This window comes from Bombina bombina, chromosome 6 (genome assembly GCF_027579735.1).
Source record: "Bombina bombina isolate aBomBom1 chromosome 6, aBomBom1.pri, whole genome shotgun sequence".
In the NCBI taxonomy this organism is placed as follows: domain Eukaryota; kingdom Metazoa; phylum Chordata; class Amphibia; order Anura; family Bombinatoridae; genus Bombina; species Bombina bombina.
Genome location: NC_069504.1, coordinates 165,898,822 through 165,912,267, shown reverse-complemented (window position 1 = coordinate 165,912,267; position 13,446 = coordinate 165,898,822). Strand labels below are relative to the sequence as shown.

The 13,446-nt window shown below is 37.3% G+C and overlaps 1 protein-coding gene across 1 annotated transcript in view; it reads right to left on the bottom strand.

The window, feature by feature from the left end:
• The window catches only part of LOC128664991 (V-type proton ATPase subunit S1-like), a 97,151-nt gene that overhangs the window by 58,058 nt on the left and 25,647 nt on the right, over positions 1-13,446 (bottom strand). Inside the window, exons 4-5 of the mRNA XM_053719768.1 lie at positions 6,579-6,772; positions 5,298-5,338 (exon numbers count right to left, since the gene is read on the bottom strand). Of these exons, the coding sequence (XP_053575743.1) occupies positions 5,298-5,338; positions 6,579-6,772 (235 nt within the window). The remainder of the gene's footprint in view (positions 1-5,297; positions 5,339-6,578; positions 6,773-13,446) is intronic.

The following is a 13,446-nucleotide window of genomic DNA, read 5'->3' as shown; positions in this document are numbered from 1 at the left end:
AAAAAATAATAATATCTGGGCATTTATCTATCCCCAAATTATAAGACCTTGGCGGACATGGTAATAGGAGATCTTCCCAGTTGGAGGAAGAAAGATACCTTCACTGGGTCATTTTGGAGTTAAAAAATAAAATGAATATACTCCCAATAATTTTATATGTATTTCAAACCCTTCCTATTCTGCTTCCTTATAAGTACTTATCAATTAGCACCAAGCAATGAGTAAAAAAAAAAAAAACAAACACCTCTATAGTTACCCAAGAATAGGGGAAGGCTTAAATCTTCCAAATCTAGAATCATACTTGCAGGCGGTACCCCTACAGTGATTAGTGGAATTGAGCTCTAACCCTGTTTATAAGTTGTGGGTTCAGATAGACAATAAAACACTAACGGCTAGATTTAGAGAGTTCTGCGGCCAAAGGGGTGCGTTAGCTACGCGTGCTTTTTTCCCCTGCACCTTTTAAATACCGCTGGTATTTAGAGTTCACAGAAGGGCTGCGTTAGGCTCCAAAAAGGGAGCGTATAGCATATTTACCGCCACTGCAACTCTAAATTCCAGCGGTGCTTACGGACGCGGCCAGCTTCAAAAACGTGCTCGTGCACGATTCCCCCACAGGAAACAATGGGGCTGTTTGAGCTGAAAAAAAACCTAACACCTGCAAAAAAAGCAGCGTTCAGCTCCTAACGCAGCCCCATTGTTTTCTATGGGGAAACACTTCCTAAGTCTGCACCTAACACCCTAACATGTACCCCGAGTCTAAACACCCCTAACCTTACACTTATTAACCCCTAATCTGCTGCCCCCGCTATCGCTGACCCCTGAATATTATTATTAACCCCTAATCTGCCGCTCCGTACACCGCTGCAACCTACATTATCCCTATGTACCACTAATCTGCTGCCCCTAACACCGCCGACCCCTATATTATATTTTTTAACCCCTAATATGCCGCCCCCAATGTCGCCGCCACCTACCTAAAATTATTAACCCCTAATCTGCCGACCGGACCGCACCTATAATAAATGTATTAACCCCTAATCCGCCTCACTCCCGCCTCAATAACCCTATAATAAATAGTATTAACCCCTAATCTGCTCTCCCTAACATCGCCGACACCTAACTTCAAGTATTAACCCCTAATCTGCCGACCGGAGCTCACCGCTACTCTAATAAATTTTTTAATCCCTAAAGCTAATTCTAACCCTAACACCCCCCTAAGTTAAATATAATTTTATTCTAACGAAATAAATTAACTCTTATTAAATAAATTATTCCTATTTAAAGCTAAATACTTACCTGTAAAATAAACCCTAATATAGCTACAATATAAATAATAATTATATTGTAGCTATTTTAGGATTAATATTTATTTTACAGGCAACTTTGTATTTATTTTAACCAGGTACAATAGCTATTAAATAGTTAAGAACTATTTAATAGTTACCTAGTTAAAATAATTACAAAATTACCTGTAAAATAAATCCTAACCTAAGTTACAATTAAACCTAACACTACACTATCAATAAATAAATTAAATAAACTACCTACAATTATCTACAATTAAACCTAACACTACACTATCAATAAATTAATTAAATACAATACCTACAAATAAAATACAATTAAATAAACTAACTAAAGTACAAAAAATAAAAAAGAACTAAGTTACAAAAAATAAAAAAATATTTACAAACATTAGAAAAATATTACAACAATTTTAAACTAATTACACCTACTCTAAGCCCCCTAATAAAATAACAAAGCCCCCCAAAATAAAAAAAATGCCCTACCCTATTCTAAAATTAAAATAGAAAAGCTCTTTTACCTTACCAGCCCTGAAAAGGGCCCTTTGCGGGGCATGCCCCAAAGAATTCAGCTCTTTTGCCTGTAAAAAAAAAAAAATACAATACCCCCCCCCCAACATTACAACCCACCACCCACATACCCCTAATCTAACCCAAACCCCCCTTAAATAAACCTAACACTAAGCCCCTGAAGATCTCCCTACCTTGTCTTCACCACACCGGGTCCCGATCTGTCCAGAAGAGCCTCCAAAATCTTCATCCAAGCCCAAGCGGGGGCTGAAGAGTGACGTCCATCCTCCGGCTGAAGTTTGGATCCAAGCGGCGGCTGAAGAAATCCATCATCGGGCTGAAGTCTTGATCCAAGCGGGCGCTGAAGAAGTCCATCAACGGGATGAAGTCTTCTATGAAGCGGCATCTTCAATCTTCTTTCTTCCGGAGCCATCTCTTCCAGCCGACGCAGATCCATCCTCTTCTACCGACGCCTACTTGCCGAATGACTGTTCCTTTAAATGACGTCATCCAAGATGGTGTCCGTTGAATTCCGATTGGCTGATAGGATTCTATCAGCCAATCGGAATTAAGGTAGGAAAATTCTGATTGGCTGATGGAATCAGCCAATCAGATTCAAGTTCAATCCGATTGGCTGATTGGATCAGCCAATCAGATTGAGCTCGCATTCTATTGGCTGTTCCGATCAGCCAATAGAATGCGAGCTCAATCTGATTGGCTGATCCAATCAGCCAATCGGATTGAACTTGAATCTGATTGGCCGATTCCATCAGCCAATCAGAATTTTCCTACCTTAATTCCGATTATTTTTTGTACTTTAGTTAGTTTTTTTCATTGTATTTATTTGTAGATATTGTATTTAATTAATTTATTGATAGTGTAGTGTTAGGTTTAATTGTAACTTAGGTTAGGATTTATTTTACAGGTAATTTTGTATTTCTTTTAGCTAGGTAGCTATTAAATAGTTAATAACTATTTAATAGCTATTGTACCTGGTTAAAATAATTACAAAGTTGCCTGTAAAATAAATATTAATCCTAAAATAGCTACAATATAATTATTATTTATATTGTAGCTATATTAGGGTTTATTTTACAGGTAAGTATTTAGATTTAAATAGGATTTATTTAATAAGAGTTAATTTATTTCGTTAGATAAAAATTATATTTAACTTAGGGGGGTGTTAGGGTTAGGGTTAGAATTAGCTTTAGGGGTTAAAAAATTTATTAGAGTAGCGGTGAGCTCCGGTCGGCAGATTAGGGGTTAATGCTTGAAGTTAGGTGTCGGCGATGCTAGGGAGGGCAGATTAGGGGTTAATACTATTTATTATAGGGTTATTGAGGCGGGAGTGAGGCAGATTAGGGGTTAATACATTTATTATAGTAGCGGTGCGGTCGGCAAATTAGGGGTTAATAAGTGTAGGTAGGTAGCGGCGACGTTGGGGGCGGCAGATTAGGGGTTAATAAATATTATGTAGGTGTTGGCGGTGTTAGGGGCAGAAGATTAGGGGTACATAGGGATAATGTAGGTTGCGACGGTGTGCGGTCAGCAGATTAGGGGTTAAAAATTTTAATAGAGTGGCGGCGATGTGGGGGGCCTCGGTTTAGGGGTACATAGGTAGTTTATGGGTGTTAGTGTACTTTAGAGCACAGTAGTTAAGAGCTTTATAAACCGGCGTTAGCCCAGAAAGCTCTTAAAGGGACACTAAACCCCAAAATTTTCTCTTTCATGATTCAAGTAGAGAATACAATTTTAAACAACAATCCAATTTACTTCTATTATCTAGTTTGCTGAATTATTTAGCTATCCTTTGTTGAAGAAATAGCAATGCTCATGGGTGAGCTAAACATACGAGGCATCTATGTACAGCAACCAATCAGCAGCTACTGAGCATATCTAGATATGCTTTTCAGCACAGTATATCAAGAGAATAAAGCAAATTAGTTATTAGAAGTATATTAGAAAGTTGTTAAAAATTGCATGCTCTTTCTAAATTATAAAAGAAAACATTTGGGTTTCATGTCCCTTTAACTACTGATTTTTTTCTGCGGCTGGAGTTTTGTTGTTAGAATTCTAACGCTCACTTCAGCCAAGACTCTAAATACTGGCGTTAGAAAGATCCCATTGAAAAGATAGGATACGCAAATGGCGTAGGGGGATCTGCGGTATGGAAAAGTCGCGGCTGGAAAGTGAGCGTTAGACCCTTTCCTGACTGACTCCAAATACCAGCGGTAGCCCAAAACTAGCGTTAGGAGCCTCTAACGCTGGTTTTGACAGCTACCGCCCAACTCTAAATCTAGCCGTAAAATTGCACATATGCATGGCAAAAAGCTCAGCATAGACCAAGAGTTATAGATAATTTCCCTGTACTTCTAGATTTCTTCTAGTCATGGGATAGAATTCTAATCTTCACACTACATTGCATATCTCAGCAAGACCCTCTCCACCAATGCGCATCCAAGATAACTCTGACCTGCATCTGAGCGGGTACAGGAAACTAAAATACTCAGCCGACCATATAGCACAGATTTCATACCATAACATTATAAGGGATGGCAAAATTAAGGCCCAAACCAAATTTCAGGTCACACATCTTGATCTATACACATCATGGCTTTCCCATGCCCAATCAAAGCACTACCTTGAAATGCATTTTACAGGAAACACTCTTGATGGGTCCTATAACTCCCTTTAAAAAAATGATGGTTTCATGCAGACAACTCCTCTATACAAGCTACTACTTTTACCAACTGATACTTTCCTTCCCTCATTCATTTATTCATTCTGGAATAGGGAACTGGGCAAGGAAATTAGACTAAAGGAGTAGCAGAGTGTATCAATTACAAAGACAGCCTCAGCAGAAGTGCAATAGATCAACCCTGGCAAAATTAAAATAGATTTACCCCTATACTGACAGGAAGTGTTGGAGGGATTGTGGAGCTAAGGGTACTTTGCTTTAACGCTGCAGCATGAACTTACACAGACAGCAGGGAAGAGGCTGCAGAATCACTGATGTGTGCATGCTCTGAAATAGAGGTCAGTTGCGTAACTCAGTGTTTCATTGGAGTTAGGTATCTTTGTTTTTGGGGTGCAGTGGAATATATATTTTAAATAGACATCTCTAAAATTGTATATATTATATAATTAATGTACAGTGCAAAATATTTTACTTAGGGATGCTCTACACAACCGTATTTGGTTAAAAACTACTATAATGTTCCTTTAAATATTTTTTTTATGTACTGTATATTATAATATGTAAATTTTTAAAGTCATATCTTTAGATCATCTCTCTATTTTATCTCATAGATAGAGATAAAAGAGATAGATATGATAGGAGATTTAATATTTTGGTTTAATAACATTCTTCACTCCAGTTGACCATCACATGCAATTAAGAATAAGTATAGTATATGTGAGCATAGTTATAAAACATTAATACAACTAAGGGGCAAAATATATATATATTTTTTTAAAACTTACAATTTTCAGAGAAAGTCGTAGCTGCGGACATTTCATTGGATCTGAATAGGAAAGAAAGGAAAAAAAATTCAGAAAATATTTAGCGTTAAATATTTACATTTAAATAAAATAGACACATTATTCCAGTGTACACGAATTAGTCTTGGCATAAACACTTGGGGGCGGGGAATCTCATGCAACTGAAGGAATGACGGCATGCAATTGTGTCCTTTCCTACTATACAATTTTTTCCACTATTTTCTTTCTTTGGTTTTTACATTAAAGGTATACTGAACTGAATTTTTTTCATTCAGGATTCAGATAGAGCATGCTATTTTAAGCAACTTTCTAATTTACTCCTATTATCAAAATTTTCTTCATTCTCTTGGTATCTTTATTTGAAATGCAAGAATGTAAGTTTAGATGCCGGCCCATTTTTGGTGAAGAACCGGGGTTGTTCTTGCTGATTGGTGAATAAATTCATCCACCAATAAAAAAGTGCTGTCCACAGTCCTGAACCAAAAAAAAAAAAAAACTTAGATGCCTTCTTTTTCAAATAAAGATAGCAAGAGAATGAAAAAATATTTGATAAAAGGAGTAAATTAGAAAGTTGCATACTCTGACTCATGAAAGAAAATGTTTGGGTTCAGTGTCCCTTTAAGACTCTTGTACTCATTGCACCCCCTAGTGTTTTTTTTTTTTTTTTTTTTTTTTTTTTTTTGTTTTTTTTAAACATGAGTAAAAAAAAAAAGTAAATTACTTCTTAAATTAGATTTTGCTAAATCTGTTCAACTTCTTTTTTAAATTTTACTAAATTGCAAAAAAGGACACAAAAAAAAAACCAAAAAAAAAAAAACCTATGAATAAAAATAAATTTGATTATATATATATATATATATATATATATATATATATATATATATATATATATATATATATATATATATATATATATATATATATATACACACACACACACGCATACATATACACACATACTTTTTTTAATTTATTTTTTTAAACTAGTAGAAAAAAAAAATGCTTTTGCATAATTAGTATGTGTAAGAAAAGTTAAATGGCCCTGCTTTTCTGGTAGACAGTGAAATGCGTTACAAGCACTTAAAGTTTTTTCACAGTTAAAAACATTTCACAAAATACAAAACACGAACAAGAACATAGTCATTTTGATGCAATAAAAAAGTGTGGTTGTTGCTCGAATGAATAAGGGATACCTTATTTGGTCAAACTTATTTTTATACAAAGACATTCATTGATTAACAAATACGATTTTTTTCTCTATACCTTTGAATTGGTTGGAGAGTCACTAGAATTAAGTTGGGTTTTGACCGCTCTACCTCTAGATGTGAAACTTTGCCGCTGTCAATTTGTATTACGTTCCAATCTCCCAAGGAATTGATGTAACTGGGGAGGTTTTCTATGGTCTTCGGTTGCACTGCTGGTAAAACTAGAGATGATGGGGAGGAATTCATAATGTCCTGTAAGAGATATAAAGTTACAAAACTTGTACAGGACTTCAAGGCTAACACTGCTCCATATATTTTTCCCTATTTGGCTTTAACAGATAACAACTGCACTTTATACTAACATAATGACCTTGACCAGCCTTGTCAGTTGCATACTCGAGACGAGATTGGCGCCTCAAAATGAAGCAAGTAGTGGATGGGATTTGGCTACTCAAAAACAATTACAGCAAACAAAATGTTAATTTGTTTTAAAAATCTTTAGACTTAAATGGACACTCATGTCAAAATTTAAATTTAATAATTCAGATAGAGCATGCAATTTTAAACAAATGTCCAATTTACTTTCATTAACAAAATGTTCAGTGTCTTTTTATATTTACACTTTTTGAGTCACTAGCTCCTACTGAGTGTGTGTGTGTGTATGTGTATATATATATATATATATATATATATATATATATATATATATATATATATATATATATATATATATATATATATATACCCCCCTTTGACCCCTGGTGACATCACCAGTGATACACCTTTAGGGGAATCATACGAGTATGAACAGGAAGTGCATACAGGCAGGATTGGCGTGGATCTTGCTTTATAATAGCATTTTGGCTGTAATCTTCCTGCATTATGGTATAGAGTAGCCTCTTAAACAGGTTTAGCAGGTACGTGTTTCTTTTTTACTTATTTTATTCAATGTTGCATTTACGCCTTATAAGTATTTGGCTCTGTTCCTTAATTAGACACATAAAACACATATTACACTGCAGATATTAAATTGTGTGATGTATACGCTTTTCACTATTTTATGAAATTGATAATTATGCTTGATGTTTGGCATTATTTAGAATCTGAGATTTAGATGAATGATTTATTTGCTCATGTTGTGTATGGGTTACCATGACAACGTAATGGTGCCTTTTTCAGTTGGGGGTGGTGTTATGGTCTATTTAAACTGTGTGATTCACTTGTTTGACTGAGGAAGGGTAGAGTATCCACAAAACATTACTCATATAAAAGCTACTACTTTAAAAGGACCGGTAATAGCCACGCCCCCTTGACCACACCCCTGGCCACACCCCCACGAGCACCACACCAGGTAGTCCCAGTTTCACCTCTAAAAATTATGGTAAGCCTATATATATATATATATATACATACATACACAGGCTATTCAATAGAATATACTCCAGTATAGAAACTTTCAGTATAGGTTGGGATACCACAGGCTAAATCAGCTATTTCAAATGCCAAAATAGGGGTAAAGGAGCTACTTGTAAACAATTTAAAGCACTCCAGCAGGTAAAATTAATCATTGGGAACAATTTAAAGGGGAGAAAATTTTTGGGTGAGCCGTCCCTTTAACAACCAAGGACGTACAGGGTACGTCCTACAAAAACTGTCACTCCAAGGATGTACCCTGTACGTCCTCAGGGGTTTCAAGTGGTGGAAGTGATCATGATCGCTTCAGGCGCTTTCATGGTATTGCAGCAGTGCCTCGATATTAAGGCATCATGCAATACCCTTTTTTTAACAACCGATGCAGAGAAAGCCACTCTGTGGCCCTCTCTGCATTGGCCAGCATTGGTGCCGATCGTTGGTGGGTGGGAGCCATTGCTGGGAGGCGGGTGCGGGCGGCCCATCGCTGAAGGATATCCAGTTCAGTGGGATCGTACATGGTGGCGCCGGGAGTGCTACACTATGGAATTTAAAGTGTAAAGGGAAGGATGGAGGGGGGATAAATGTTGTCCAAGGGATCTGAGAGGGGGTGGGGGTAGGTTATTGAGGGGGGGCAGCTCCACTACAGAAAAATTGGGTTTTTAATAAAAAAGCCAATTTTATGGCAAACAGGGTACTGGCAGACTGCTGCCAGTACCCAAGATGGCCACAAATAGGTAGAGGGGGGGGGAGGGATCCTACACTGCAGAATATATATTTAAAAAAAAAAAAAAAACTTTAGTACTGCCATTTTTTTTTATTTGATCGCATTTGGCGCTGAAATGGTGGCATGAAATATGCCAAAATGGGCCTTGATCAATACTTTGGGTTGTCTACTACACTACAGCTAAAATTAACCCTACAAGTTCCCAAATGAACCCCTTCACTGCTGGGCATAATACACATGTGGTGCGCAGCGGCATTAAATATCCCTCTAAGCACAGTGAGCAAGGGGTCCACATCTGGTTGACCCCCATTACCCTTAGGTAGACTAACATATATAAGAGAAGTGCAACTGGGGATGGGTGGTGCTTAATAGCCCACCCCCTATCTTTAAAAGGGCAGTATAGTACAAAAAAAATCTGATTATGGAAAACTGAACAAATCCAGACCACCCATAAAAACACTGACTGTACAGACCTAAATATCTGATCAAATTTAGTATTTTTTTTTTTTTTGTATTCCCAAAACTAAAAAAGACTAAATTTTGACATCAGATTTATTTTACTTCAAAATAATTGTTTTAATTGGTGTTGAATTGAAGCAAGAGATATTTAAATGGGACAGTCTAGTCAAAATTAAACATTCATGATTCAGATAGGGCATGCAAATTTAACCAACTTTCCTATGTATTTTATCATCACATTTGCTTTGTTCTCTTAGCATTCTTTGTTAAAATCTAAACCTAGGTAGACTCATATGCTAATTTCTCTTATCTCTGCATTTTGAGAGGTTTTTTTTTTACCACTAGACAGCAGTAGTTGATGTGTGCCATATAGAAAACTTTGTGCTCACTCATGGGAGTTATCTAGGAGTCAGCACTGATTGGCTAAAATGGAAGTCTGTAAAAAGAACTGAAATAAGGGTTCAGTGTTCAGAATCTTAGATACAAGGTAATCACAGAGGTAAAAAAAAAAATTTTTGTAAGAACTTACCTGATAAATTAATTTCTTTCATATTGGCAAGAGTCCATGAGCTAGTGACGTATGGGATATACAATCCTACCAGGAGGGGCAAAGTTTCCCAAACCTCAAAATGCCTATAAATACACCCCTCACCACACCCACAATTCAGTTTAATGAATAGCCAAGTAGTGGGGGGATAAAGAAAGGAGTTAAAAGCATCAACAAAGGAATCTGGAAATAATTGTGTTTTATACCAAAAAAAAAATCATAACCACCATATAAAAAGGGTGGGTCTTATGGACTCTTGCCAATATGAAAGAAATGAATTTATCAGGTAAGTTCTTACATAAATTATGTTTTCTTTCATGTAATTGGCAAGAGTCCATGAGCTAGTGACGTATGCGATATCAAATACCCAAGATGTGGAACTCCACGCAAGAGTCACTAGAGAGGGAGGGATAAAAATAAACAGCCGGGGACGGAGCCAACAAGCAAAGTGATCGGACGTGCATTTCTAGAGCTCCTCATCTATAATCTCATATAGTGATATTTTTAATATCTAGGAGACCTCTTTTCATCTATTATTCCGGATTTACATTTAATCTACATTAACATCTAGGTACTGAGAGAGCTAAATGTGAGCTTCATAGATAAATAGCTCCTAAAGCCGGTGCCAAGTCTCTCACTACAGGGGCGCAAATCGCGATTTTGACTCAGAATGGAGCCTTTACTTAGATGGGAGGCTAAGATGGAGCAATCACTTCAAACCTGTTATCGGGAGCTGAAGAAGGATCTAGCCGTCATAGTAGACAGTAATGTTACCCCACCGGCCACTAGACCGAGAGACATCTGAGCTTATAACCTACCCTCCTCTACAAAGTGCCATCAAAGATACTCCAAATCTCGCTGATGGACTCTAGCCCTGACATGGAGGAATCACCTAATGGCTCACAGAAGGACTTGCTAGACTCAAGTAATCAGAGGCAATTTACGGAGGCCTCACCTAGTCTGATCGATAGTGGGCTTCAGCTCGGTCCCACAGAACATTCTGAAAAGCTCAGCAGCGCCACAAAGCCTTTGCGTAATCAGTCACTTACCGGGAGCTTCTGCGGCTCCGATCAGGTAAACAAAGACTACCACTCTACATACTTCACCCACGGGTGGCTACTTAACTTTTGGAATGGGAAAGGCTTGACTTTTGTAGGCTATTGTGATGCGCTTTCTCTGAGCGCTTTCAGTACTGTCGGTGTTACCTCAGGAGCTCCGAGTGGATTTCTGAGATGGTTGTGGGATCCAGGGCAGTCTGACTGTGTATACCTCCTGAGACTGTGGTGCCGCTTTGGAGTGGGTTAACCCACGGAAACTCCCTACGGCAAAAGATGAATCTCTCACATCGCAGGGGCCATGTACGCTTCCATACACTGTTAGAATGTTGTTGTATTTTGTTTTGGACAACTGAGGACTCTGTGGGATTTCTTATCGATAACTTTTCTCATTATTGACTGCCTTACTTTGTAGCCCACGATTATTTTTACTATATATTCACCCAAACCTTTGCCACCAGCGATCCACAAACCCCCTTTATCAAAGTTTTGTATTTTATTCTCTTTGCTATTGCAATTACTGTTACAATATGTTATCTGAGCATCTGATGAGGTTTGCATTGTTTATTATGCTTGGTATTTCTTTTTTGTTCTACGCATTAGGCTGTAATGTGTGTTTATATATAGTAGAAGGTATTTACCCTAATTACTAATCCATTATCCAGCCCAAGACACCTATACACCAGTTACTATTCATATACTGGGATACTATGGGACTTACTATACCCCATTCCTTTTGTACTTATGGACTCAGGGCTCCTCTATCTCAGAGGTGTAGATGTATACAATAAATGACTCTGTTTTATTACACACCTTCATATCCTATAATCTCTTACATTTACTGTATGTAACACCCTCCTCTTTAACTATTGATGTTACGGCCATAGAGTGACTGACACAACTATTAGTTTGCCTTACAAATATAATATGACTATGTTTATGCTACCTCCTAATCTACTTTAAATGTACATAGATGCAGGATATGTGGGCGCTCATATACAAGGATTATACTCTGGAAACCTATAGCTTCTATTTGGGTAAGAATATTGGTTATATCACATTGTTCTTTAGCACTAATTATTTTCAAAAGTTTCAATAATATCGCTAATTATTGTTTGTGCATTCCTAGACGGGGCTGCAGTTCATTAGGCCTGTCTGTTTTCATTTCAGTAAAGATATGGTTTAGTTTGTGTTTCTCTCCATCCACTGATAAGATCCAGTTTAGAGGACTTGACTATCTTTAATGAGCTAAAATCTTCTTCACCATAGAGTTAACCCCCTTGATAAGTGGCAAATATAAGTTAATATATATTATATATACATACATACCTCATAGGTTGGATGCACAGTACAAGAACATATATTTGGCTTATTAGAAAATAAGAGACAGTTTGATATCCATATTTAATTTCCACATAGTTCACTTTTTGACTTCCTGGGTTAGATTGTTAGGTACCAGTTGTACTCTTTACCTAAAATCATAGTATGTGTCTTATCCCTGTTAGCATACGGTAGGGTGTTTATATAAATTGTTGCTGTATAAATTTGTGCCGAATAGCCATGCACCCTATTTCTTTTAGAGCTCTATTTCTCACTTACAGGTCCTTCAGGTTGGGGCATTGTAATGAGAGTTATCTAGCTTAATACCGATATCTATCCTATTATATCAGTTGTTGCTTATTGCAGATAATGTCTAACGATTCCTCTCCTTTTGCATCTCTTATTTATTGCTTGGTAAACCCAAATAGCAACCTCCTGTTATCTTTAGCTCACTTACTATTCCTATATAAGAGGCCCGCTCCTAGACTAGCTACAGTGAGATGCTTCACTTAGAGGATCCTGTGGGAACCCTGTGTGTTCCCCCAATAAGCAAGTAAGTACAATTTGTTCTATTCCTCCTCCATAAGACACCTGGGGTTTCAATGTTTGTATATAATGCACAGTTCCCTTAGCTATACCAAGCTAACATGAAAATATACCATAATACTCACAATAATGGGTTAAATGCATGTGCATATCGTGCTCTACTACTGCTTTATTATTGCTCAGACTTCTTACGTCTCTCCAACTATATGTTATTAGCGTGAGCCTACATTGATCTGTTTATATTTTTAGCTGCGTCAAGCTTAGATATGTTCCCCATATATATTTCAGAGAAATCAGACTCAGCGTTGATTAATGTCTTGTATGTATATGCATGTATAGGTGTTTGGGTTTATGTATATTTATGCGAGTATTTGCTTAGCCTACACTGATTAGCTCTAATGCTTACTCATTTGAAATATTATATTAAGTTCACCCACTATGGTAGCAGCTGTATTTATCTCACACCTATATAGTTTCAGATGGCTGTTTTATTAGCCGCCATATAGCCTCATGATTATATGCTTAGAAACTTGGTTTACATAGACACATGCTACTACATGCTAAATCAATAAAAGACAAGTTGCCTTACTCCTTATACTTCGACACAAGCCAACGCATATCTCTATTTCACACCCCTACTCATAACATAAATGGGAGATGTCCCTCCTTGTGCTTTACTCCAAATCTCGGAGGCCCGAACGTGTCCATTAGTTTAACACTTTAACCGGCTCCGCCCTCCCACCTTCCCCCTCACCGTATTTTGAGCGGCTCTGGCCCGCTGTACCCCCTCACCTTATTCCCAGCTCACTAGCTAAGCTCCTCAATTACACGCCATAAACTCTCTATTCAAGACCTATGCATT